This window comes from Scophthalmus maximus, chromosome 16 (genome assembly GCF_022379125.1).
Source record: "Scophthalmus maximus strain ysfricsl-2021 chromosome 16, ASM2237912v1, whole genome shotgun sequence".
NCBI classification, from domain to species: domain Eukaryota; kingdom Metazoa; phylum Chordata; class Actinopteri; order Pleuronectiformes; family Scophthalmidae; genus Scophthalmus; species Scophthalmus maximus.
Window position 1 is genome coordinate 7,054,702 of NC_061530.1, and position 24,437 is coordinate 7,079,138.

General features: G+C 42.8%; 1 protein-coding gene across 3 annotated transcripts in view; it reads right to left on the bottom strand.

The window, feature by feature from the left end:
* Positions 1-4,185: 4,185 nt before the first annotated feature.
* spata20 (spermatogenesis associated 20) overlaps positions 4,186-24,437 on the bottom strand; it is a 37,128-nt gene continuing 16,876 nt past the window's right edge. For 2 of the 3 annotated variants that reach the window (XM_035612605.2, XM_047327806.1), the window contains exons 14-16: positions 21,338-21,537; positions 18,595-18,675; positions 4,186-5,082 (exon numbers count right to left, since the gene is read on the bottom strand). In XM_035612605.2, the coding sequence (XP_035468498.2) occupies positions 4,891-5,082; positions 18,595-18,675; positions 21,338-21,537 (473 nt within the window). In that variant the 3' untranslated portion in view covers positions 4,186-4,890. Of the gene's footprint in view, positions 5,083-11,148; positions 11,632-18,594; positions 18,676-21,337; positions 21,538-24,437 lie in introns of those variants that run through there. The other variant, XM_047327805.1, reaches the window with a different exon arrangement.

The window sequence follows — 24,437 nt, forward strand, 5'->3', positions numbered from 1 at the left end:
CTCTGCTGCTCTGCAGTTTCTGCTGCTGCTTTTGATAAAGCCGGAGCGGCGCTGGCTAAAATGTCACCAAGGGCAAGACAACGGAGGGGGGAGACGGAGATGTTAGGGGTGTGAGAAATAGGGTGACAGACATACAGTACAAATTCACCAACAGGGTCTTTTAGTGCCGTGAACTCTTTTATGGGGCTGTAAAGTGTAAAGCGTGTGGAGCTGTTTGACATGATGCTGTCTGATACCATCCCAACCCCCCCCCCTCCCCCACCCCCGCTGACTCCAGGAGAAGTGATGATGGATGTGAAGAGACAGATCTTCCTTCACTTCCATCACCACCTCCCACTACAAAAGGCTCCAATCGATCGTTCCCAGCATCACCGAGCAATTCTGACAAACCACGCTTTCACATGAGCCTCATTCCAAGTTGACAGCAAAAGATGTCAATATTCAGAGCGGTCAAATTTGCGCCAATAGCCTTAAATCTGTGCTAATCCATGTTTTAATACTAATAATGTGTAATAATGAGAATTATCACGGAGTTCCACGCATTTGGCCACGAGAGGTGTCTTAGCCCAAAATTTTGACTACTCACTGTGACACACTTCATGGGATAAAATTGTGCCATTGCAGTATCTGATGCTAATTTTTGTTTCTGTTGGACTGCACTGGTATGGCGTGGTGCATGACACAAAACCCATGGATTAAACAGCTGCTATCACCACTCGGCAATCACATCAACAGTGGTAATTTAAATTGGTAAAGTACAGCATGGTACATCGAGTACATAGAGAGACTCCTCGCTATCCCCTTTCTGACCATTTTACAAGTAAGTGTGTGTGTGTGTGTGTGTGTGTGTTTGTTAACAACAGTGTGCCAGTCTGGGTTGATGAGCAGAAGTATGAAGTTTCCTCTCAGAGTTTCTTGGGCTTATCAAACGGGCACGAGTGGTGGGATAGATAGATAGACACACACACACACACACACACACACACACACACAGTCACAGACACAGACACAGACACACGCACACACACACGCACACACACACACCATATATAGGTATGGGCGTACACACAAGGCACTTTTTTACCTCCAAGTTTTAACAGGTAGAAGACAAAAAAAAGTTTTTAATGAAGAGAAACTCCATATCCAATTGAAGTTGTGCAATTTTTTAAAAGAAATGCATCTGGCTTTTTAGCTCAAAGGTAGAAGATGAGAATGAGAGCATCCCCATCTCCTCCCGCACCCCACACAGTCTGTCTCTGATCCTTCTCCTCTCTCCAAGTTAGTGTGGCTCTCCTCTCAGCCCCCCTGTGGTCTCATTACCACACAGACAGACTGAAACATCTACACACACACACACACACACACACACACACACACACACACACACACACACACACTGAAACATCTATACACACACACACACACACACACTCACACACACACACACACACACACACACACACACACACACACACACACACACACACACACACACACACACACACACACACACACACACACACACACACACACACACGGCTCAATACTGTTCCAGAATCATGAAATCATCATGCACACGGAACATAAGCGATTACATCATCCACACACATCCACAAAGCTGCAAATACAACACTGCAGGTATAGTTTAATGTTTATACACACACACACACACACACACACACGCACACACATAATGCAGGTTATATACAAATTTGTAACATTACAAAGTTTTATATGTACAATATATTTGCCATTTTAATTTTAACAGACCGTTGATAATGTCGCATCTGGTTTTTCTGAGTAACAGCAGAGGCAGATGCTGTCCTCTTCTCCATCTTAGACCCGCTTGACCTTACAGCTGCATCCCCCAAACACGTTGAATACTTTTTTTTCCAAGGATCTCAGACATAGTTTGAAGTGTGCATCCAGAGTTGAATCTGAGCTCTATCCTTTCCTCTATTTACAATCCCTGGGTGCTATCTTTTAGAAACATTATATACTGTTACATGTTGAGCATCCCCAAGAAAATTTTAATTTTCTTGAACGGAGCACTTCTCTGTTAGAGAAACAGAGTACAACAAGCACCCCCTCAATTAAATTCCAAGAAACCTATGCTATCTAGTTTCATTAACTGTACTGGCTTCAGATGATGACTCATGGTCATGTATGTGGAACCGAACACATTGATTCACAAGCTGAATGGCCTTGAAGAAACCAGAAGCTACATGGATGTAGCGTCTTTCATAAAAATGTGAATTACCAACATTTACAGGACCTGTTAAATTTTTATAACAAGAAAACCTTATACCCTTGTCACAAAGTAAATCATATTTTGACACCATGAAGACGTCATATCAGCAAAACAATATGACAGCATCAAGACGTCATATCAGCAAAACAATATGACAGCATTTCGTTAAGACGAAATCAAGATGGCTACGCTGACGGCGCGGGGGTCTCACTCACCACGTTTAGGAGCTGCTGTTGGCAGAAAGCTGCACTGGCAGGTTTTTTTTCCCCCTGTCCGTGCTGAGTAGGGAGGCCCGTCTGAATCGTATCCAAACTTCCCTCACACATCAGTGCGGGACACTGTACAGGATATAGAAAACCATCTGGGAAAACTTGTGTAGCGCACAGTAATATCAAAAAGTATATGCCTATTGTGGCTGACGCGGCCCAGGAGCGTGCGGTGTGGCCTTTAACTGACTTCTTTCATTTTTATTATACGTTTTATATTATAATGTTTCATTTATTTATTTCTCCTTTACTTTTTACCATCTAATCTATTAACCGTGTGATGCTTTGCTTGCTGTGTGTATGTTTTATCTGCAGCACGTAGATTACAGCTCCAAATTAGCAGGGCATCAGGTCAGGAGGGGCCCACCGCTAATCTCAGCACAAATGAGAATTTAGCTCACGCAGCTCATCAAAAACAATTAGCGCGGCGCAATAATGAGAGGAGTTATTGAATTCATGGGGGGAGAGGGACAACACATGTTGATTATATGTGTGTGTGTGTGCGTGTGTGTGTGTGTCAGAGGGGAACAGAAAGATTGAATAAATGACACAACAGCAGTTCCAATGTGTTTACATGCAGAGGCATAGAGAGGGATAGACATGAATTTGTCTGCAACCAAAGACAGATAGAAGAGTACCAGTCTGGTGGAAGATGATAGGGTGAGACACTGAGGGAAGTGAAGGGGAGATAAGAGTTTGGAAGCATCCAGTGGAAATGTATCAAAAGGAGGCCCGATGTGACAAAAACCGTGACTGTTCCCAATCTGACAGGTTAAAAGAAGTGAGGTCAGGACACAACGGAGCTAAATCGGAACAGAGTGATCCCTCTCTCCTACGTCTGTCCGTCTCACTCTGCTTCTCTCCTTGCCTCTCTTGATAATTTCTCGTTCTTGCACAGAAGCAGCCGTCCGCCAAAAGTGACTTCCACTCGCTACTGAGGCGACGAGGCCTTCATCTCATCTGAAAGGGAGAGAGGGGGGTGGGGTGGGGATCGGCAGACAAAAGTAAAGAATGCTAGAAAGGAGGAAAAAGGAAACAAGAGCGGGCGGGTCCAGGTGTTGCTGCAGTACGGTGGCGGACAACGCGGCAAGGTGAAGGATGCACGCCTGCTGCCTTTCTCCTCCTCGTCATTGCTTCTCCTTCCCCTCCGCAGCCCGGAGCGGGGCCCTCCGAGAGAAACTCCCTCGCTTCAACATTAGCAGTCCATCTGTCTCTTACACGCACGCACGCACGCAAACATACAGTCACACAGAGTTTACATTACATTCACTGAGCCTGCTGTGTGTGTGTGTGTGTGTGTGTGTGTGTCTGTGTGTGTGTGTGCGCGTGCGTGCGTGCATGTGTGAGAGTGGGGATAAACAACAGTGGGTTTCTCTCTGTAAGATGATTATTTATAGTACAGAAATAGAGAAAGGCAGACTGCTGGGACTGCGTTCAGGCAGAGATTTCCCATCTTGGACTGCGAGAGCGCACACATCATAAAAATGCCACAATCTGTTCGTCAGTTATTCTTGTGTTACGAGAACAGGAACTTTTTCCAGTTGTGTTAAAGGGACCCTATTTATAAATGCTTGTTTCAGGAGAGCAGCTGCCTCCTGTGAAAAAACCCCAATTTTTAACCAAAAAAGAAAGAAGAAGCACCCATTCTAAAACTGAAATGGACACTGCTTGTAAAAGAAAATCGTTTTATTGTTCAGGGTTGTGCGTATACATGCCTTTGTATTGTCGTCGTCTCAACCTCGAGATAAAAGTCTTGTACCTGCCGTAGCGGAGAGGAGTCCGAGATAACACACAAAACAAACAAGGGTGAGAGCAGACAGTAAACGGAGGCTTGTTGGAGAGCAGCTCCTTCGCTGTGAGGTTACTACAAGCTAAACCAAACGCATACACGATGAACTCTTAAAATCTATGTACATGGACACCTACAAACCTGCAAACCAACCTTTTTTTCTTTTTCCCTTTAAATACACCCAGACACAACCGGGGGCATGCAGGCCTCCACTCTCAGATCCCTGCGACGTGGACGTGGGAGCTGGAACACAGGGCTGCGGGGGGACGACAGGGTGGACATGTCCGTCTGCCACATGTCAAGAGCCCAGTTCATCTGAGTCTGAGATTGTCGTCTATTAAAAGGTCTACAGTTTACTTCTGGACTAACAGTCAAGTCAGGACGTTGTGTGCAATGTCTTCATAATTCTCTTAAAGGACATTTGTGTAACTGAAACCATAAAGCCCGCGAAGATTAAACTTGAGTTGGTTTTTGACGTAGTATTTAGCTGGTGTTGCTAATAAATAATAAGAGTCACAGGTCAAGTCAACTCAAGGTGACAACTCCTACGACTGTAGAGGAGTGAGACAGAGTGGAGTCCTCCGTCATTCTGCCCGCATCTCCGTGGCCTCGTCGCGCAGGAGCCGGCGCAGTTCCTGGGGGTCTGTGACGGGCAGAGCGCAGGTGAAGTCCTGGCAGACGTGGGCTGTAGCGACGCCGCCCTGCCGTGACATGGAGGAGAGGACGGGCAGACGCTGGCACAGGAAACTCTCGTCGTCGTCAATGAGCATTAGAACCTGAGGCCAAAGAGATGCAATGCAAGAGGAAGGGGCATGAGTTTACTATGTCAAAGATGAACATGTCTCATTTTAAGAAAAAACAGTAAAAGGTCTACATTGTAAAATAAAATCTGTTGTTCATTCAATTTACTTTAACCATTTTTTTTTTTTAAAAGCTTGACTTAATTGTATGCATTTGAATTTGTTTACATAGGTAGTATGGGGATGCGATACATTCATATCTTTATCTTTAATAAGCCAAAGGGTGTGAAGGCTTTCTATTTTTCACAGGGTTTACAGCCATATCCATTTCAAGTTACGTGGACATTGATTTTGTGAGCCAAAATCAAACCGCCTACAAAAATATCACAATCAGTCGCAGGTCAGTGCAGGCGGCCATGGGCCACGTAAGGCAGAGGAAAGACAACAGAGCGAGTAGATGGATATGTGGTTCACGTGCCCCGTCCCAAAGAGACCCTCAACTCCACCGCTACGAGAGACGGCGTTGACAGTGTTGACAGTGAAGACAGCGTGGGCTCGGTCTCACCCAATAAATAAGTTAACAAACAAACAAACCCTTTAAATATATGATTGTATTGACAAGACTGTGAATGTGACTCACGGTGACGTGTGTAACATTCACACCCTTGTGTGTGCGTGTGCGTGCGTGCGTGCGTGCGTGCGTATAAAGAGGGCTGCCCTGTCCATCCCCACGGTGGCTTCCTGTCAAACACGTTTCATTTCCTCCCTGGCCCCGAACCACCTCTGGTTCACAGCGGAGTGAGAGATGACAACGTAAACAACGAGGCCAGACAGAGTGATGAAAGGACAGGGGGGGGGGGAGATAGAATGAGGAGACACATGTCATCCCAGGTGAACCTCTGCCAGGGAAGACATGGCTGAAGACTGAAAGTCAATACGACTGCGTTCAGCAGAAAATGCAGATATTATGTATATGGCTGCAGGCTCCTGAGATGTAGTTTCAATGTTGGTTAGACACTGCATATATACAAAAACTCCATGTCCATGTGTCAAGGGTTTAAATACTTTCCCAATGAAAAAACCACGGGGCTTTAATCCTACACGTTGTGCCTGTAGCACTGAGTGTTGAGAACGTCTCCAGCAGTGCGGGTCTTTTCTCGATGTTATCCGCATGCTGCCACTGAACATCTGATCAGAATTTCAATGATTATTATTATTTTTGATTAAGATTATTGCTGATCAAATTTTTAGACAAGGTTGTTTTGTGGCCGATTGGTCTTTCTTTATCAAAAAGAAAAAACCAAGAAAGAAAAAGGCTTTAAAGTACCTGAACCTTGAGTTGACATCTTGTCAATTTAAACTTACTGAAACTCAGGTATCATATCAGCACTGGCATCCAATAATGTCACACGTGTGTGGGTGCACCATGTCCAGCATGCTCATTCCTGGCCTCTTCCTCACTCTGCCCATCAGAGCGCACACTCCTCCTCAGTCCACATTAGGCCTGCCAGCAAGCGTTTACCCATAGCGTCATGCAAAAACTTTTCACATCCTCTCCATCCTGTTCTCAATGAGACTCGCACTCTTATTTGTCGGCCACCCTCAATGTGTCCCGAGTGCTCCGCTCAGCCATTTAGCTCCTCATTTGTGCCGGCAGCCATCTGCGCCTCTAATTCCAAGGACCTATCAACGCCCGTCTCCCGTCATCGAAGACAGCGTCAGCAGTGGTGGAGGTTTCTAAATGTGCTGCGTGGTGAATGAAAAATGTCTCCTTAGGTGATGAAGTGATTCCGTTCCCTTATCTCATATTATTCTCTACAGTGATGCAGGAACTCCTGTAAGACGCAGCTCTGGGCATAAATAACCGTATCACTGACACACCAAATTATAGATTCACACAGAACGCCGTGGGGGGTGGCAGTTGGATTTTTTTTAGACTTCAAGACAGACACGCAGACACACAGGAGAAGACTGTGTGAGGAGTGTGATGGAATGTGGTCATGATGGTGTGACCGTTGCTATGGAGACGAGAGGAGGATTTCCCCTGCCATGATGAACCTTATCCTCCTTGTCTTGACTCTTCTCTTTGCCTGTCAGCTTCATGCAGTCCCCTCCCGGGTGCAGACCACATCCAGCCACATGCCCTCAACTTAAAGGTCACGCTGTAGTCTGTCTGTGTCACAACAACACTATCCAGCAGCACACGTCTCCAGGGAATCGATTGGACGCGCGTGTGGGTGTGAGCTTGTGTGGGTGTGAGCTTGTGTGTGTGTGTGTGTGTGTGTGTGTGTGTGTGTGTGTGTGATGGAGAAAGCTGCAGAGAGAGATAGAGAGATAGATTATGTGTGAATGTATAAACAAGTCTTGTAAATGTGATGAATTGAAGGCAAAGTGTGTGGTCTTGAATCTTGTGCTCTGCACAACGTACGTGTGTGTGTGTGTGTGTAAGAGCGAGAGAGAGAGAAAGCGTATGCGTAAAAAGCTGTAGCAGACAGCACAGTTGGATACACATGAGAGCACAGTCGAATTCCCACACAGTCCCTTCATACACTGGGCAACCCCTGAAACAAACACAGATCAAGACACACACACGCACAACCCCCCCTCCCCCATTAAATGTCCCAACCCTGAGAGCTCCCCCCACTCTCCCTCTCAGCCAAACCACTGGAGCTCAGACATTTAAAAAGAACACTGTGTACCTGGGCTTCCTAACACACACACACACACACACACACACACACACACACACACACACACACACACACACACACACACACACACACACACACACACACACACACACACACACACACACACACACACACACACACACACACACACACACACACACACACACACACACACACACAATGTTAATGTTTTCTCTCCCGCTCAGTTTCTAACCAGCCGGCATGCCCTCCACTCGCGAGCCAAACTCTGTCTGCGAGTTTAGAGCCTGAGAAACACACCAAACACACACTTCGGAGAGCCTATGTCATACCTGACGAAGAGTGATGACGGCGGCTGTGAATAGTGCCGTGTGCAGCCAAGCATGAGGAGATTTACTTCCTACATCCTTCTCACTGGGTTGTTTTGTCTCACTCTCACACACGCGCGTGCAAGACAGAAACCGACGCACACATTCACACTTGGACACTCAGATATGCGACAGAGCCGCAGGGGTGCTTGCACATGCTGTTTCCATTCAACTGTTTCTATGCTTTCTTAAATATATATATATAATTCCACACCTCTTATTGAACACTTTAGTAACTGAACTCTCTCCCCTCTCATTTGTTTATAGCTGAGGGCTGCACTGGCTGTGGTGGAGGCTCTGACATCCAGACGGAGGCGTGTTTAACAGTCAAAGCTCAATTTCAGTTCAACCAAACTCCAATTTGAGCATCCAACAATGGGATTCTATAATTCACTGGAGGCGGACGTTTACGCCAGCAAAATATTTTACAGTATAAAGAAAAAGTCATTATGTGCAAGTCTCAAATTTGCACAGATGTGTAAATCTATTTTGCGATCCTACTGAGATTTGAGTAATAATATAAAAGCTCCTGCTTTTAAAAATATAAAGCACAATTCATTTTGTATCAGAATACAGGTCAGATCAATCTTGCATTTTTCAAAGAGAATATCACGCACACACACAAGTGAATATCTGATAAAAAAAAAGATTCACAATTGTTCATGATGACTTACTACCAAAAATATTGTAATGGTTTATGTACTGGTGCATGTAATGATATCGGCCTAGCGTATCTCAAACACTACATACAAAGGAAGGGGATGAAAATAAAACTGTATTTAGATTTAGAAGCTTCATCCAACTGGCACCTACACACATGCATGCAATAACATAGAACAAACAACAAGTAACTCAACAATGAATCAAAATCCTGTCATCTATTTCTTAAGTGATATGCACGCTGGAGAATCACGGAGCCAAGTTCGTTGTCAAATGGAAGATTTAAAGATTTTAAACAATGTGCTTGCTCCAATCAAAGAAAAACACATCCATTGTCAACTAACAAAAAACAGTGCTTCTCAACTAGACACACACGCTCACTTGTGTGTCTTCCGACCTGAGTTGCGGGGAGTGGGCGAGGCGCCTGTCAGCTGCTGACAGTCTCTACAGGGCCCTCTCCACTGAATCACCGGTGTCTGAGGCGACGCTGTGACAACGCCTCGGTGCCAGAGCAGAATCAACAGCAACCCCTCTCCTCAATCAGGCCCCGACACCTCTGACACACTTCATCAGCTTATGTTGCGTTTAAGATGAAAGGGAGTTCTCATTTGGTGAAGTCACGAACGGTCATGCCAGGTTCAAGATGTGAAGAAGATCAAATGTGACATATGAATATTGCCAAGAATGAGCCAGACGTCTTAAAATACACCAGATGAGAAGGTGACAAGATTGGGAAGGTAGATACGTATCATTGCATCAGGTACAGCGCTACCCTGGCACGCGAGTAACACCGATGACGTTGTATTTTAGGACATCATCGTCCGTGCAACCTGGCAAAAGGTTGACGGCAACGTGGTTACTATGCTGTCGTAGTATCTTGGACTTTGAGCAGTTTGATGTTGAACAGTGTTTAGCTCCGAGTACTACACCCGTCTGAGAAAATACCTACGATTGTTACTAGGGGTGGGCGATCTAGCCAAAAGATCATATGACAATGGAGGTTGGTTTCTGATTAAAACCTTCTCACTTTGATGTAATGCAAAGCTATGCTGGGAAAAAGACAGATTTTTTTCTATTTTCATATGATGCACAAGATAATAGCTTGTGTGGGGTCCTCCATCAGAAAGAGGCCATGCTGCATGATAAATAATTTGACTAAGTGGATCTTGCTGGTATGATGTTTTACTCGAGCAGGAAGTTGAATGCAGGATTTTACTTGTAATGAAATCATGATACATTATGGTATACCTACTTTTACATAAGTAAGTGATGTGAGTTCTTCTTCCACCATTGCCACTAAGTAACAAGAAATTGAAGGCAAGCACCACAGATATCTTTTAGGCAATTTAGGAACACCCATACAATGCAGAATTGTAGTTTCTTCACCAGCTCTGACAAGCTTATTTTCAACTTTAAATTTTCCTACGTACTTTTCCGAGTACAGATGTTGTTCACTGTTGTTTTATATCCACAGTCAACGGTACAAATAGTTGTTAATGTAAAACTAATGTGTTGTTAATGTTAAAATGAAGATTAACCTTCATAGACTTGTGCAAGAGAGTTATTGACTATTTGTACAATTCTAACAAAGCTTGATTGTTGACTGTACATATATTTCCAGTATTAACTGCATCAAGCCACAGGGCTTGGCTCCTGTTTCGGGTGCTCATGTTTATATAGTCAGGGTCACTCCGCTGAACCACTGGTCACTGACTCTACTGTATGTGTGAGTTTAAAGACTGCTGGGCTCCACGAGAGGTGTTTCATTAGCTCCCAGGCACACGGCGCTTTATAATCACAAAACGTGATCAAAAATTCAGATTCTTTCCAAATGGACGCCAGAAACGGAAAACTTAGCAGGCAGGTGTAAAGAAACCGAGTCTCATATCAAGTGTGAAAGTGTTTGCGGCTACAACATAAGGGCTGTTACATCACACTGTGGAGGAAGTCATCTGTGCACACAGGCCCACATCTCATTTGATGCTACAGTAATGTATATGTACACAGACATATGCTGTCTTTTAATGACAGTGCAACGTGATCTACTAAGTAAATGGTGCTCCATGTACAGTACAGCGGGTGGGGAAAAAATAACTGAGAAAGATGAGCAGAATGTTGGTGTCAAGTTCTAGTGTCAGAGAACAGCTTACAAATAATTCTTTATAAATGTGTATATGTATGTATGTGTGTGTATGTGTGTGTGTGTGTGTGTCTTGTTTTGCAGGATGTGTTAAAGATTAAAGATGATATTTTCTCACCAATATTGTAATTGAGATTCAAGCATAAATTATTTACAAAATTATTTACTGTAAATCCACCCTATGGGTGGTCTACACAGACTTAAACATCAAACAGGATGTTGTTGTTGTTGTTGAGCCCCCCTGAGGATTTTTGTTAAATCTACTTGAACTTGCAAAAAATATATAGAAAAGAAGATTCAGATTTGACCCATATTTAATATGATATTATAACGAGGGTAAATCTGATTTAGCTCTGCAATGGCAGCTATGCACTGAAGCTGATTTATTTCATTTAATTGGAATTGTTTTGGGATTTTGGACTGGAAATTAATATGAATCCTTCGCAGGCAGGAAATCAATAAAATTTGAAACACTCTTTTGCTCATTATTTCATTATCAAATGGCAAATTTAACAGAATTTCAAGTTTGGTTGCAAACTTAATTGCAAATCAGTAATGCACAGTTGAATCATAAATGCCTGATGCCGGTTTTTCTGCATCTTGAACGGTAGAATGAAATGAGAGATGTAGATATGAGTGTTTCCTCCAAAAGGCTCGTCAGATTAGATCAGAGGTGGGATCAAGAGAGGACGATGGTTAGGATGAGCTTTGTGCAGTCACCACAGCAGCTGCATCAGTAGAGCCACTTCTGTAAATAAAGAAGGCAGACGATGGAGCACGTTGAGACAGTGAGTGTAAGTAAATTTAGGTATATAAAAACAGATGGGAACAAAATCTGAACAAAATCAGGACTGCTATTTGGAGAGTAATCCGTTTGAGGTCAGGCTGTTCTCGCTGAACTGCATCTATAGTGTGAATTTCAGAGATATGTTGATGCAGGATGTTTCTTCACTGGACACACTTCGCTGTGGGGAAAAGTGTAGCTGCAAAGCCGAGTCCTGGCACCAAGAATACACAAAATGCTCATAACTGCTTTCCTTACCTTCAACTGCCAAAGAGTTATTGGACAAGTTTAGCATCTCCTCTATTTTTGGCCACGCAAACTGGTTAGTTGTATTTATTCTTTTCCAAAGTTTAAGATTTGACAGCAGTCTTAATGTGTATGCTGATTCATGATGTTTTTCCAATTTTAAACAGTAGTTACAAATGTTTTTATAAATCTGTGCTCCGATTGGGAAATAGATCCTTGCCGATGCAAACTGTATAATTATGTATTTGCATGCATTACATAATATCTACCAAAACAAAAAGTTATACTACCTCTTCCCAACCCCATAGCCCAAGGTAAACCTGGCTTCATAAATAGAACGATGGATAACTGAACTTGGACAACTATTAACCACACACTATATCCATGAGTATACCAGAGGCAAACATCCACAGCCTATGAAGATAAAGATAGAGCAATAGGGTGATGCAAACACGTGGGCATCTGCAACTCTCACTGTGTGAGTGTGAGAGTGTGGGTGTGTGTGTGTGTGTGTGTGTGTGTGTGTGTGTGTGTGTGTGTGTGTGTGTTCAAATGCACGCGCACATAGGCTTCTTATCTGTTCAGCGTGGGTTTTATTTACCAAGCTGAGATGTGGATATCCGTGGAGAGTCACGCACGACTAAAGCCGACGTACACTTACACCATACAGCCAGAGGCAGAGGATTATATACAGTTCACACACCTCCCCCATAGTCAAATGGATGTACTGGCACATGGTGGAATTAGTAGATAGAAGAGAAAAACAATATCACTCATTAAGATACAAAACATTTCAGATAAACAAGTTGAGAAAGAATGGAGGTAACTTTAAAGTAAGAATTAAGGAAAAGGGATGAATGGCTGTCTGGCTACAGTCGGTCCGGAAAACACTCTTCTGCGACAGGAACCACCTGGGACCTTTCCCACAGCTGTCCATCAACCTGGGTTCGGCTCTCTGACTGGTCATTAACAGAGAACAGGAAACTCAATATAGCACACACTACCACACACAGACGCAGCCCTTGATGAGCCAACAGAGGGATTGTGATGGAGCGGGGAGGAAGGATTGCAGGGCTAAAACAGCAGCAGATTGAAGTGAGGTAGGTCAGAGGTCACGGAGGAGGACTGTGAGACTGTCCAGATCTAATCCTCCTCTGTATTGTGTTGCTACTAATGCTAGTTAGCCTCTCTATCTCCTTCCCTCACTCCCTCCGGCTGCCCTCCCTGTCATCCCGCTAACTCCTCCCTGCGTCTCTGAGGTCTTGTTAGGTATTCCCAGTTGAATCCCCCAACGGATGCTTTCAGAAAAAGGAGCAACACTCCTCTTAAAGGCCACGGTGCTGTCGTTCCTCCTCCTCTCAAATCTATATCCTCTGTTCCACTCGCGCTCTCTTCCTCAGGAGTAAACGTGGAAACTGTCTACTTACAGTTATCACCCTCAAGGAATTCCTTGAATCCTGTAAATTCCTGTTATACCCTTGGGTCTTTCGGCACATTTCACTAACACCAGCGTCTCGTGGTCCTTCTCAACATCAGCCACAGACAACTTCCCCTTTCACTTTTGCAATTAAATAAAAAAAATAAAAAATAGGAGCTATGTGTCACCGTCTACCTTCGATTAACTTGGAACATCTTTGGGGCAAAAGCACAGTTGATTAATAAGCAGCACTGACAGGAGGCAGACTAACAACAATGGGAATTCACAATGGGAATTCTAGTCCTTGTAAAACAGTATTGAACTCATAAAAGGACCTACGACCTACGTAAATCTTACCGTGACATGAATTCATACTTTTGAACCGCTGTCAACACTACTGCCAACATGCTTTTTTGCTTTATCACCAGGACAACACTGACAACACAGGAAAAAAACTATGCTCCATTAATATAAATCTTCTTTTTAGCTGGATTGATTCCATTCAGTGAAAATGTGTTTCAGAAAGAAAACCAGAGAGGGACCAGATATTATATTACTCTACATATTGGAGGAAATCTGGTGCTACACTGTACTTTTCTCTCTCTTACTCTCTAGCCAAGATGATGGGCACTGACGGGGACGTTCAGGGACGGTATAAAATATCGTACACCAAATAACACAGAGTAAGAGAGTAAGGAGTGAATTTAGAGGAGCATGCAAGGGCGGGGTTTTTTCCACTGGGTGCAACTTCCAGAACAGATTAAATAAATCCAGCTGTAATCTAAAAATTATTCAAATCACACCCATGAAACAGAGCTAATGCAACCAGTTAGAGTCCAATAGAAACCAAATCAGAGACGTTGTTATGATTAAGATGAAACGCAGCTGAGTCATAAAGTTTCTGAAAAGTTGAGAGCATCACAGTGGTATCATTCAAAGGACAAAATAACTACACATTTCCGAAGATGGACTACAAAAAACACATCCGATGTAAATGCTTCATCGGTTTGATTTGGATATGCTGCCCTAAGTGCTTTGTTGCTATGTTTACACTTTACAACACCAGTACACACCCATCTGTCACTCACGCACAACCTACACCACCGACCTCACTGATTTCCACTTCCCATTATGAATATACGTATAGTTAATTTGGTTATTTAATTTGGTCTAATCTGGTTTAATAAAGACTTGTTTAGACATTTTACATGGTGTCGTCTCCCTCTTTGTTGTGATCACCTGATGACAGGTCATGACAGTATCCAAAGACAAAGTCATAAATTGGACCACAGTGTTTCCTGCTGCCGGGCTCTGCCCACATCCATGACTGTTTCCCTTCCCTTCCCCAAAACCTTTCATACATCATTTCACACCTCCATAAGAGGGAGACAGAGAGCGAGGAAGGAGACATAGAACGACCTCAGTGCCAAGAAGAACAGAAACAGAAACAGAAACACAAACCCACATACACATACACATACACAGGGCAGAGGAACAGGCACAGGGTGAGTAAGACGAGGAGGGGAGGAATGGCGAGAAAGACGGCTTCACCAGTTCTGCTCTTCCCACCCTCTTCAAATTTAAGAGCCTCCACAATCAACAAACCTCCACCCAGCTCTAATCAAGCAATTTTTCTGTGGAATAGAAAAATGAACCACAATATATTTCAGCAATTACAATCAAGGACGATGTTTCCGTACTGTTCAGGCTGTAATTGATTCCGATGAGGGGAAAAATGCAGCAGAAGCTCGAACTGCTGGAGTGAATTGAGAAGCACTTGTGGTTGCAATGGTACATAAATTAAATGAAGTAAAGATGTCAGAACGCGTGTGCCTGTGCGTCTGTGCGTGTGTGTGTGTGTGTGTGTGTGTGTGTGTGTGTGTGTTTGGATTAGCACCTCATTCTGCGCAATGAGAGCACGCCGGCCTTGAACCAGGAAAACAGGCGAGGAGTAATTGGATTTAAATTAGACCTGTTCTCTGCTCACAGTTACCTAATGTAACGCAAAGCACAATCCCCTCACTCACTCACTTCTTCTGCCTCTTCTGTTTATCTTAGTTAACATCCCACCCTTAGCACTCACATAATTCACTCTTTTGACTCCATCAAACACTTTATTTTTTATCTGATTCCCATTCCCCAACTAGTATAATTGGTTTTAGTTCCAATTAATATTATCCTTTCTTTTTCCGCTGTTCACTGGGTTATCTGTTATTATCATATATTGGATTAAATTAATCTCTTACTATATAAAATGTTAGAAATTGTGAAAAGCACCAACCACAATTTCAAAGTAAGGTAATGTCTTCAAAAAGCTTGTTTTCTCCAACAATAAGTCAGAAAGGCAAAAAGCAAAACCTTTCAAGTTTCCATTAGGCTAAGGAATAAGTGACATCAAGACTTTTACAGCTTTTAAAGCTTGTACATGTAGAGGGTGGTGTCTTTCTATAGCCTTTTATAAACCCAAACATACATACTGTGTGTGTGTGTGTGTGTGTGTGTGTGTGTGTGTGTGTGTGTGTGTGTGTGTGTGTGTGTGTGTGTGTGTGTGTGTGTGTGTGTGTGTGTGTGTGTGTCTTGTGCTGGATCATCACATCTCTGCCTGGCAAAGATAGCTGCTACTGACACTAATGGCCAGCTGTTTTCACAACATCTGGAGGCATACACACCTTCACATCTACACACACACACACACAGACACACACACAGACACACTTTTTCCCCCGGCTCATTCAGTACTTTCCCACTTCCCCCTCCATCTCACTCTGAGGCTCATTAGGAGAAAACTCTGACACTGAGCGAGCATAACAACTGAAGTGACGTGGAGTCAACTGAAGAGATTATGTGCCATTTTATGCCAGATATAATAAAATTATAGTTAGTTTATTTAGTAATAAAAAAAAGTGACACTGAGTCTTGTCCCACTTCTTTTCCTCATTTACCTTCCGATTGCTCCTGAGAGTGAAGACCGCTCTCTTCCTGTGGTCACCGTCATCTATTTCTCATCCTCCGCTGTACGAGGCCTTTAAAACGCCTTTCTTCACATGTCCTCACTCCGACCATTACTGCACTCATTAGCAGACACGGACCAACACCCTCAATCAGGCTGAGGACTTATTAGAACGTAATGCACGAAATAGCTATTTGGATTGTGTTAACTAGACTGAAGAGGCCATATTGCAAGCGTGTTGACCCTCACATACTCAAATACACAAGGTTGTAGCAGGTCACAAATGTTAAAACATAAAACTACTGCCAGTCCCTCTCATTCTAAATTTAAACAGACCCCATGTGACTACCTGGACTGTAATGAAATCTAGTATGCAACTGCTCCTGGCTGAATGTGACAGAACATAACGTGTAGCCCGCTTAATAATAGAACTATCCTGATAATGGCTCTATATGCTCTCGGCCTCTCTGCAGGGATCTGCAATGGCCTGATATTATTGCAGCCACGGCCTGACACTGCAAAACTCATCTATATTACAATAGGGGCCCAGTCGAGAACTCGGTTAGCAGCCTCACACAATCAGAATAGTGGCGATCCAGTTTACTCTGGATATAAATCTCAATTCCATCTCTCACTGCAGGTACACACGTGTCCGCAAAAGTCTGCTACTCTTTGGAATTCACTACAGTAACATGGGTGTATTTTTGCCTAAAAATAATACGTCTTGTCGACTTAACCAGGGTGAGTCCCACCAAGATTCTCCAGAAGACACTGCAGCCAAACTGAACAAAGGATAACTTCACGATGCAGTCATATCACATTAAAGAGCGTCCGACATGAGGCAATACCGTCACACTATATTCGTAACAATTTAAGACACAATGTCCAATAGACAAAACACGCTTGTTTATGGTGTCGAAAGACATTTTCTTTAAAAGAAGGGGACATTCAAATCAAGTTGGCCTTCAGAGAAAGCGTTTTCAGTAATTTAAGACACATATTTAACTTTTAGTTTTCTAGGCAGAGAAAAGGCTAGCTGGCTCACTCATTGTTCAGGACCTCATAACCAGGACAGAAGGCAGCGCATGTTTGTTTTGAACGTGGCAGCTGAATGAACCACTCACAATGTGATTTATACTGGGCGGGACCAAAACTCATTTCTCTTGGCCTCCCTGAAGACTAAAGACCAGAGCTAACTCTTGGGGTTTACTTTTATTCAGCCTGGGGGTTTTAAGCACCTGAGCAGATCAGACAGCTCAGATTGCAAAGTGATTGGAGAGTGGATGGTAAAGTAGAGGGGAAATATAGGTCAGAAACAAAACTGGCAGGTTTGATACCAGAATGAACATTTCTCTGATATTCTGCTTAAACAATGTCTCTCTTTTTATGAGATTATATTAAAATTTTAAAGCAATATAGTTTGTGGCAGGTTGTCTTCAATCTATGGTAGCTGTCGAACTAGCTGACATTCCAGGGATGTGATTTATCTAGATTCATGTTGAAAGTGTTACCCGACAGACTGCAAGGGAGTTGACAATATGGCAATATTCACAACATGGAAGACTATGATGAAAACCCCTTTTGATACTTTGGATCTGTGGACCCTTACGGACTAAAGGAATATAAGCTGGTTATCACTTTTATGCCGCATTGCTGATTTTCAATGCTGCAATTATACTGATGTATGCCTCATGCTGACTTGAAGGCCCAGCTCCAATACTGATGGTTTGCCACTTTAGCTCAATATTTTTGAAATAAAAATAAATATCCTGCATTACAGAAATAAAGATTGACCTCAAACTTTGAGGTTGATGCTTCTGATAATCGTGGCCATGGGAAACACTGATGTACCGAATTCAAGACTGACTCAGACTGACAGCTGTTCGATTCATAAACAACAGCACTGTGTCAGGTCTGGCAGGAACACACACACACAAATTAAGGATCCACCAGGCATTTAGAAGTTAAAAAAGGGCTCAAAGGTCAACTAATGCTTAAAAATAGATAGCTTGGAAGTTATTATGGGGAGAGAGATAGAAAGAGACTTGGGCTGACCTTTCAAGAACCACACTTAGACCAGCCAACACTCCAGGCACTGTCCTAGGTCGGTCCCACTTAGCATCTGTGTGTGCATGTTAGTGTGTGTTTGTATGTTTCCAAGGTAACTGAGAGGCTGCTGCCACTATTAAAGGTACTGATGGCGGAGTTAATTAATGCATGCGCTGTAACTTGCTTTAGGGACTGATGACACGATTGTTCCGATGACAAGTTTGTCAGGATGATCACTATTTCAAACAGACTCTCAAATACTTACCTTATGTGGTAGGAAGAGGGAGTTGACTGCTGCTAGAAGGCTTGTGGTGTCTGGGGCATCCCTCTGGCCACAGATCACGATCTAAGACAAATTAAAGAAGAGGACGGAACATGAGACGGGGAAGGGAATAGGGACGAGGAGCGACAGTTAATGAGATGAAAGAGAATGAGTGGAGTGAAATAAGAGGGGAAAGGTGATGCATAAAAGGAGGGAAGAGGGGGAGAAAGTGACAGAGGTCAGAACTGAATTTGTAGCGATAACAAGGGAGGCAGGTGTTTTTCCCTGGGACCGCCTCACCTTGCCTCACCTCTGAGCTTGTTACCCTCGGCCTGCTGCCCTGATTCATCCTCCGCAGGTCACATGTGACAGAGAGAGGGCTAACTATCCACCTTGGCTTGGTTTTTTTTCCTTTTTTGACTGTGCAGCAACTGATTTCAAGCAAAAAGTTTTCTTACGATGAGCTCAGACCGATTTTTTAAAATGGGTTTGCATCACGCACTTGAGGACTCGACTCTTTGCAGATATTCTTCCCTGTAATCTCAAACGTGCACACAGTACAAGATTCAAAATAATGGTACAAGACAGTGTATTTTTAAGATTATTGCTTGCTACGTCACATCACCTCACTGACGTGACAATGGACACTGGCTTCGTGCGACAACTTGCTCCTTCGGTTAAAAATGCTTTGCAGTTTTTTCGCAGTTGCCATTTCAACAGACAGCACTGCTAGAAACGTGAACTTGGCAACATTGTTGCTTGACTAACCACTCTCATTGGTTCTACTAGGAAAGTACTGACGTAATCATCGCGATTTTAAGTCATAATTATCTAACATGTTTGATATTTGTTATCGGGGCGGCGCTGATGACTCTGTGGGTGGTTCAGGAGGTTTGCGAATGCTCCTGTAAACCCTTTCAAAGTACCAGTTAATCTGGGCCAAACATCGGTACTGACCAAGGTTCCCGACCAGATTTTCTCCTCCGATCTCAGGGGGGCCGAACCGGGTTTAAATCTGCTCTGAATTCCTCTAGTCTGAGCCCAGCTTTAGTGTGATACTACTAATATCAAGATACTTCAGGGTAACTGCTGTGCTTTGCTTGTACTTTGGTTTCTGTGGTTTCAGGCTAACTGAGGGTGTTAATGTTTCAAACCTGATTATATAACTGATGCTCAACAGCTCAAACAGCCCTTTAAATGCTTGACAGCAGTTTAAAAAACAGGCCAAGAAGTATTTCGAGAGTCTGTTTGTCCAGGGCTAAAGTGTGCATATATGCAGAGAGCTGAGATCGAGCAATTGTCCTCGAACGACCTAAATTAAAAAAGTTTAAAAAAAAATAAATATATATATATATATATATATATATTAACATACAGTATCAACCTGCTGTTGCAGGAGGTACCTTTGCAAGCAGAGGTTCATCCTAACAGGGTTTATATAAATGTGCTTTAAGCCTCCACCACAACCATTTCTTTTTTTTATTGCGATGCAGCAACTGTAGTAGAAAAGGCATCCATTATTAATAACAGAAAGTGAATGGAGATGCTATTAAAAAAAACAACTTTAAAACTGTGCATTTTTACCTTGAGATACTCTCCTTACAAATAAAGCTTATGACCAAATGTATAATTTAAAACCTTTATATGGCATAAAAGTGTTCACGAGTGGTGAGCACTTACAACCTGGCTGAATTTTTTGTTTTGTGAAGTGATCAGGACTGTACAATGAGAATACTGTAAGATTAACAACAAAAAACTTGGAATCTGTAAATAAAATCTCACTCTCCTCTGTAGCACTTGGGCCTGATTTAGCAGAGTAGTTTAGTTGCACTGATTGTCTCTTCGAAGCGTAATGAAACTGAGTCAGCACAGCCGGTGCGGGGAGGTTCATTGTTTCACCAGAGCCTTGCTCAGCTTTTGTTCTGATGCTGTGTATTGTTCGGTTTACTTCTTGTTGGTATATGTATTGTTCTCAGACAGTTCGTCAGGAAAATCAGAGGCACTTACTTTCAGTGAGCGGACATGAAAATTAATTTAGGCTAACAAGCGAGGTAGATACACCCACTCCCCAGGCTACAATGGTGGTTCAACTGTCCCAGTCAAACACATTCACTAGTTCCAAAAGTTTTTGATTGATCCCTGGGATAAAGCAGATTAAAAAGTACAGTAGTAGATGAACATTTTTACAGACAGCACAACAATGTATATTGGTATATACATCATAGCATCTTTGGTTACTCTGAAAAAAGCTTTAAAGCCCCAGTATGTAATTTTTGTACTTTTCTGGCGGCATCTGGTGGTAAAGTTGCAAACCACAACCAACTGAGCAACTGACAGGGGACATACTTTTTGATGGCGCACCGCTTATTCCATTTCCAGTTTCTGGCACCGCTGAAAATCCAACGTGAATGCAAAGTATTCTGGACTGTTTTGTGCAACTGTATTCAACATGACGTAGGAAACATGGAGACTCACACGGGGGTCTGGGCCGCCTCACGTCACTATATTTAACTTATTCAAAGTTGACAAAAAAACCTTGGTTCTTTGTTGCAGGTGATTATACATTTATGAACACATACTTATGGACAATATATTAAATTTCTGTGAAAAAATTTCTTCTAAATATTACACACTGTAGCTTTAATGGTAAAACACAGCGCAAAAACACAAACACAAAATGACTTGAGTTGTGAACACAAAGTAAATCTCCTTTAATTTGTGTACTGTGTGTGAAGGTGAGATTAACCTGTTTGAGCGTGTAGTGCTGGGCCATGAGAGACCGGACCATTTCCGGCAGGGCTATGGGAACCCGGGTCAAACGTTCAGAGAAAGCCGTCAGCAGTTGTTGGGACCGCTGAAGCCAATCCTGTCTTCCGGTGTAGTGGGACAGACGAAGGAGATTGGACGCCGACACCGAGTTTGCGCTGGGCTCAGCTCCGTCTTGGTCTGAGAGACACAAAGATTTTAAATTTAGGTTTCAATCAGGCTGAAGAGCAACAAAGAGCTGAGGGGAATGGCTGAGTTGGGAGATACTCTGATTGATTGAGCATCAGCTGTTTTTTTAATATATACATATCTTTACACATGATAGAGGCAAAACATTTTAAAAAGCAACATAGCCTACACGATGAAGGATAGTAATGATATAAACAATGATAAAACAATAACATAAGATGATGGCACAGAGTCAAAAGGAAGATTTACAGGATGGGCGTACAACAGATATTATGTCTCTACTCTTACAACCAATACCACATGTGATGGCTCTGGTCCAAACCATTAAACGTTCTGTTACAATTTGTCCAACTAGCAGGAATGACAGCATGATGATAAAATACGAGACACCCCCCGTGTGGACAAGCGACAACACAATGTGTGATGTGATGGAACTAACAGATGACCTCATGACTTAGTCCTGTTAAGTGATTGGTCCTTATCTCTTATCAGTGTCCAGCGAGAGCCTGGAGGTGATCTTCTCATGACCTATGACCTCGCCACATGTCTGCCGCTTAACATTACCCTGATGCCTGAATGTGCGTGTGTGTGTGTGTGTGTCTAAGAGAGTGAGAGAAAGACACGGAGCTTTGAAGTCAGACTCAAATTTTTGGTTAAAAACTAAAAAGAACAAAGAGCCCCCGTGTCACACACGTGCACACGCACACAAGCTGTACAGTGAATATACAATACTTCTTATGACAAGCATGAATTCATGATCACATACAGATGCACGTGAACACCGATGCATGACTGAACCGCAGAAATTGTTTGATTTTATCCTGCTGCGTTTCAGCTCCCCCACGGCAATGACGCCGCACGCACACGCACGCACGCACGCACGCACGCACGCACGCACGCACGCACGCACGCACACAGAGTTTTCACATTTCTCCTCTTAAAGAGCCCTATGGAAGAGCGTACGGTAGAAGAAGACTCATCGAAGTCCCAAAGCAGTGATGCAATAACCCAGAAACACACTTACTGCACTAAAAACACTAACTACATTTGTACCAGTTTTTGAAAGTTGATACAGACACTGATGCTTCTGAACTGAACTGGCCTCGAGCTGATGTATTTTTTTGATGGAAATTTTCTAATGTCTGTTAAAGTGGGAAAAATATTTTAACAAACACAGCAGATATGTTCAAATAAATAGGCAGAACAGAGACTGTATATCACTTTCACCCTTCTTATCAAACACAAACATGCACAGCGGACTATGGCAGGGCTGCGAGATGTAGAGTGACAGCATGGTGGGGTAATTCGTCTTGTGGTGACAGGCGACGCTGCTGAGACAGGTACCCACACTGCAGCGGCTGTAGCGTCACTAATGGGCTTCAACCCTACACGGCGGCACCCACATAACGGCACAGTCAATCATTACATCGCACTACATTCATTTAGCTGACGCTTTTTTCCAAAGTGACTTACAATGAGTGCGTTCAACCATGAAGATATTACCCGAAAAGCGCAAGACACAAGAGAGTGCATAAACATTTATCACAGGCAAAAACAGATTCATTTTTTTCTTTTCTTTTCCAATCCTCTCAGATGATGAGAAACCTCTCACACGTCAGATCCGATAAACACACAGATGCAGGTGAAATGGCGAGACAGGCCACACACACATACACACTGTCACCATCATCTCTGATCTGTCAACAGCTCTGAACAACAATAACTAGCTTTTCGCTGTTCCCATCACCCATCTGTGGTATCTTGTTCCTGTCCGAACTATTTGCACCAAATAGTTCAGAGGCATTGAGTTTGTCACAGGCATGTGAGTTTGTGTCCATGTATAATTTCTTTTATCAAAAATGTATTATAATTTTTTTTATAGAGTTGTGGCACATGAAACATTAAACCAGAAAATTTTAGAATTCTCAATTTGGAGAGTTCTGTCACATAATATGAGAGGCAGCCTTGTATACATTCATTCTGATTAACAGCATACAGACCACAAACATGGAAGACCCAAACATATCTATTAGTAGGGTTTTTGTTTTTTATTTTGCTTCATGAAATGGCCATACAATAAAGTAAACATTTTCTAACTGAGAAAAAAAAAAGGTAAGTAACTAGAAAAGACACAGTATGAGGTGCATTCAGATAAGAAAATTGGTCTACTGGTTGTGCATATTGTGCTATGAGAAAGATATCATGCTGAGTAGAGACGGCAAGAATTTTAGAAAAAAAAAAATATTCAAATGCGGGAGAAACAAGCCATTTGAATAGATGCGCACCGTCAGACAGATAAGCTCAACAGTGAGAACAAAAACTAGACTAAACTAAACTAGATCCAGGTTTTGAAACTCTGCACTGACAGATCAAAGGTAAATGTCTGCATGTCGACAAGGTGTCAGCTTCTTGGAGCTGCCGGCAGCTGAGGAAGGGCTGTAGTGCACATCAAGGTCGGAGCCACTTATATTTATATCCCATCAGTGCCTTTGGTACTAAAACCCTCATTTATCAACAGACACTGGGAGGTAAAGCAGCTTAGCAACATCAAACCACATACTGATAATAAGATGCTCTTATTCGTAAAGAGAGCAGACTACCTGTCCATCTTCATGGATTAGAAAAAAAGATGTAAGGCAGACCTTGACTGTTGATACTATTTGTTATTCATCTTCCATATATATCGTATACACTCTGCGAGCAATTTCGTACGAACATCATACAATTACTAGATACTTCCTTCTCGTTGCTTTCAAAACTGTCAATTTATCATGACATGGATTCCACAAGATGTTGGAAACATTCCTTTTGGGAATCTACTCAATGTTGACCAATTATTTCTACAGACTTTTCAGTTGCACGTTCGTACTGCGAAACTCCGGTTCCACTGC